The sequence below is a fragment of the Hordeum vulgare genome, chromosome 1H (assembly GCF_904849725.1).
Source record: "Hordeum vulgare subsp. vulgare chromosome 1H, MorexV3_pseudomolecules_assembly, whole genome shotgun sequence".
Classification (NCBI taxonomy): Eukaryota; Viridiplantae; Streptophyta; class Magnoliopsida; order Poales; family Poaceae; genus Hordeum; species Hordeum vulgare.
The window spans coordinates 22,533,916-22,535,329 of NC_058518.1; the positions used below are offsets into that span (position 1 = coordinate 22,533,916).

Genomic DNA, 1,414 nt, shown 5'->3' on the forward strand with positions numbered 1-1,414 from the left:
GGCGGCGGCGGGGGCGGCGGCGGCGGCGCGACGACGGCTAGTGGGGCGCCGGCGGGGGCTGCAGCTGCCCTTGATCTCCTGGTGGGTGGTGCGTGCGACGAGAGGTAGCCGATTAGGTTTAGGTTGTGGGCTAGGATCGGGTCGCGGCGACGCTATGTCGCCTGGCCGTGTCCGAGACGTTCTACCGCGTTTTCCAGCCGTGTCGTCATTTTTTTTATTTTTTCTAAATCAAAAATAACGATACTTCTCATATACCCGTATCCCCGCCGTATCCTGCGTATCGGAGTATCGACCGCGTTCTGAACGGCGATACAGAGATCAGCCGTATCTGTGCTTCGGAGGTTATGACCCCTGACTTGTCGGCCGCGGCCTTGAGGCCGACCTTCCACACGTCGGAGATGTACACCTGGTTCACGAACTGATCGGCGAAGTAGGGCCAGGCGAGGAAAGGCACGCCGTTTCGGACACCCTCCATGGTGGAGTTCCACCCGCAGTACGACACGAAGCACGCCACCGCCGGGTGCGCCAACACGGGCTGCTGCGGCGACCAGGCCACGAGCTTGCCCCGGCCTCTGGCGCCGCACATCCGGTCCAGGAAGCCCTCCGGGTAGTCGTGCACGGCGCCGTGGCCGATGTCTGGGCGCATGACCCACAGGAACGGCCGTCCGGAGAGCTCTAGCCCCAGCGCCAGCTCCTCGAACTGGCGTCGGTCGAACATGGTGAAGCTGCCGAAGGCAACGTACACCACGGATCTCTCTGTCTGCGTGTAGAACCACGAAATGCACTCGTCGTCCTCCGGCTGCCAGAAGTGGCCGACGGCCTTGCCGCTGCGCTCGCCGGTGAGCAGCGGGCCAACGGGGAGGACGTTGGGAAAGAGTTTGAAAGATGTCGGCTCTGCCTCCTGGAAGGTGTTGCAGATGATGAAGTCGCACTGGTCCATTGTGCGGACACCGTCGACAAGGTACTAATAGAGTGTCGCCTGCTGGTCGTGGTCGCCGATGCAGTTCCATGCAAGGTGGGCGCTGTGCATGATAGGCATGTCAGGACTCAGCTGGAAACTCTCTTCACTCAGTGCAGACCCTGCAGAGACAAATTAACTGATCAATAAGTGGAAAGGCGTGGCTACTCCCGGGTGTGGGTGTATCCGAGTGTATCCACACCCGTGTGAATAGTAAAATCAGAAAACAGATTTGTTAATCATCATCTAGATCGCCGTGTTGCTAGATCTAACAAGTTGCATGATCCAGGAACAACACCTCTCGCCAAAGCCCCATCGTTCCATCACCAACCTCAAAAAGGACCAATCAAGACGGTCATACGCCTTCTGGAAGTCCAGTTTGAGAAAAAACCCTTGAGCCCCTTGGATGCCACCTCATGGACAATCTCGTGGAGGGCAAGGATCCCATCATGAATC

General features: G+C 58.6%; 1 protein-coding gene across 1 annotated transcript; it reads right to left on the reverse strand.

The window, feature by feature from the left end:
- Window positions 1–247: 247 nt before the first annotated feature.
- LOC123395807 (UDP-glycosyltransferase 83A1-like) lies at window positions 248–940 on the reverse strand. The gene has a single exon (XM_045090844.1). It carries the CDS (start codon window positions 938–940, stop codon window positions 248–250), a length of 693 nt encoding a protein of 230 aa, XP_044946779.1.
- Window positions 941–1,414: the final 474 nt, after the last annotated feature.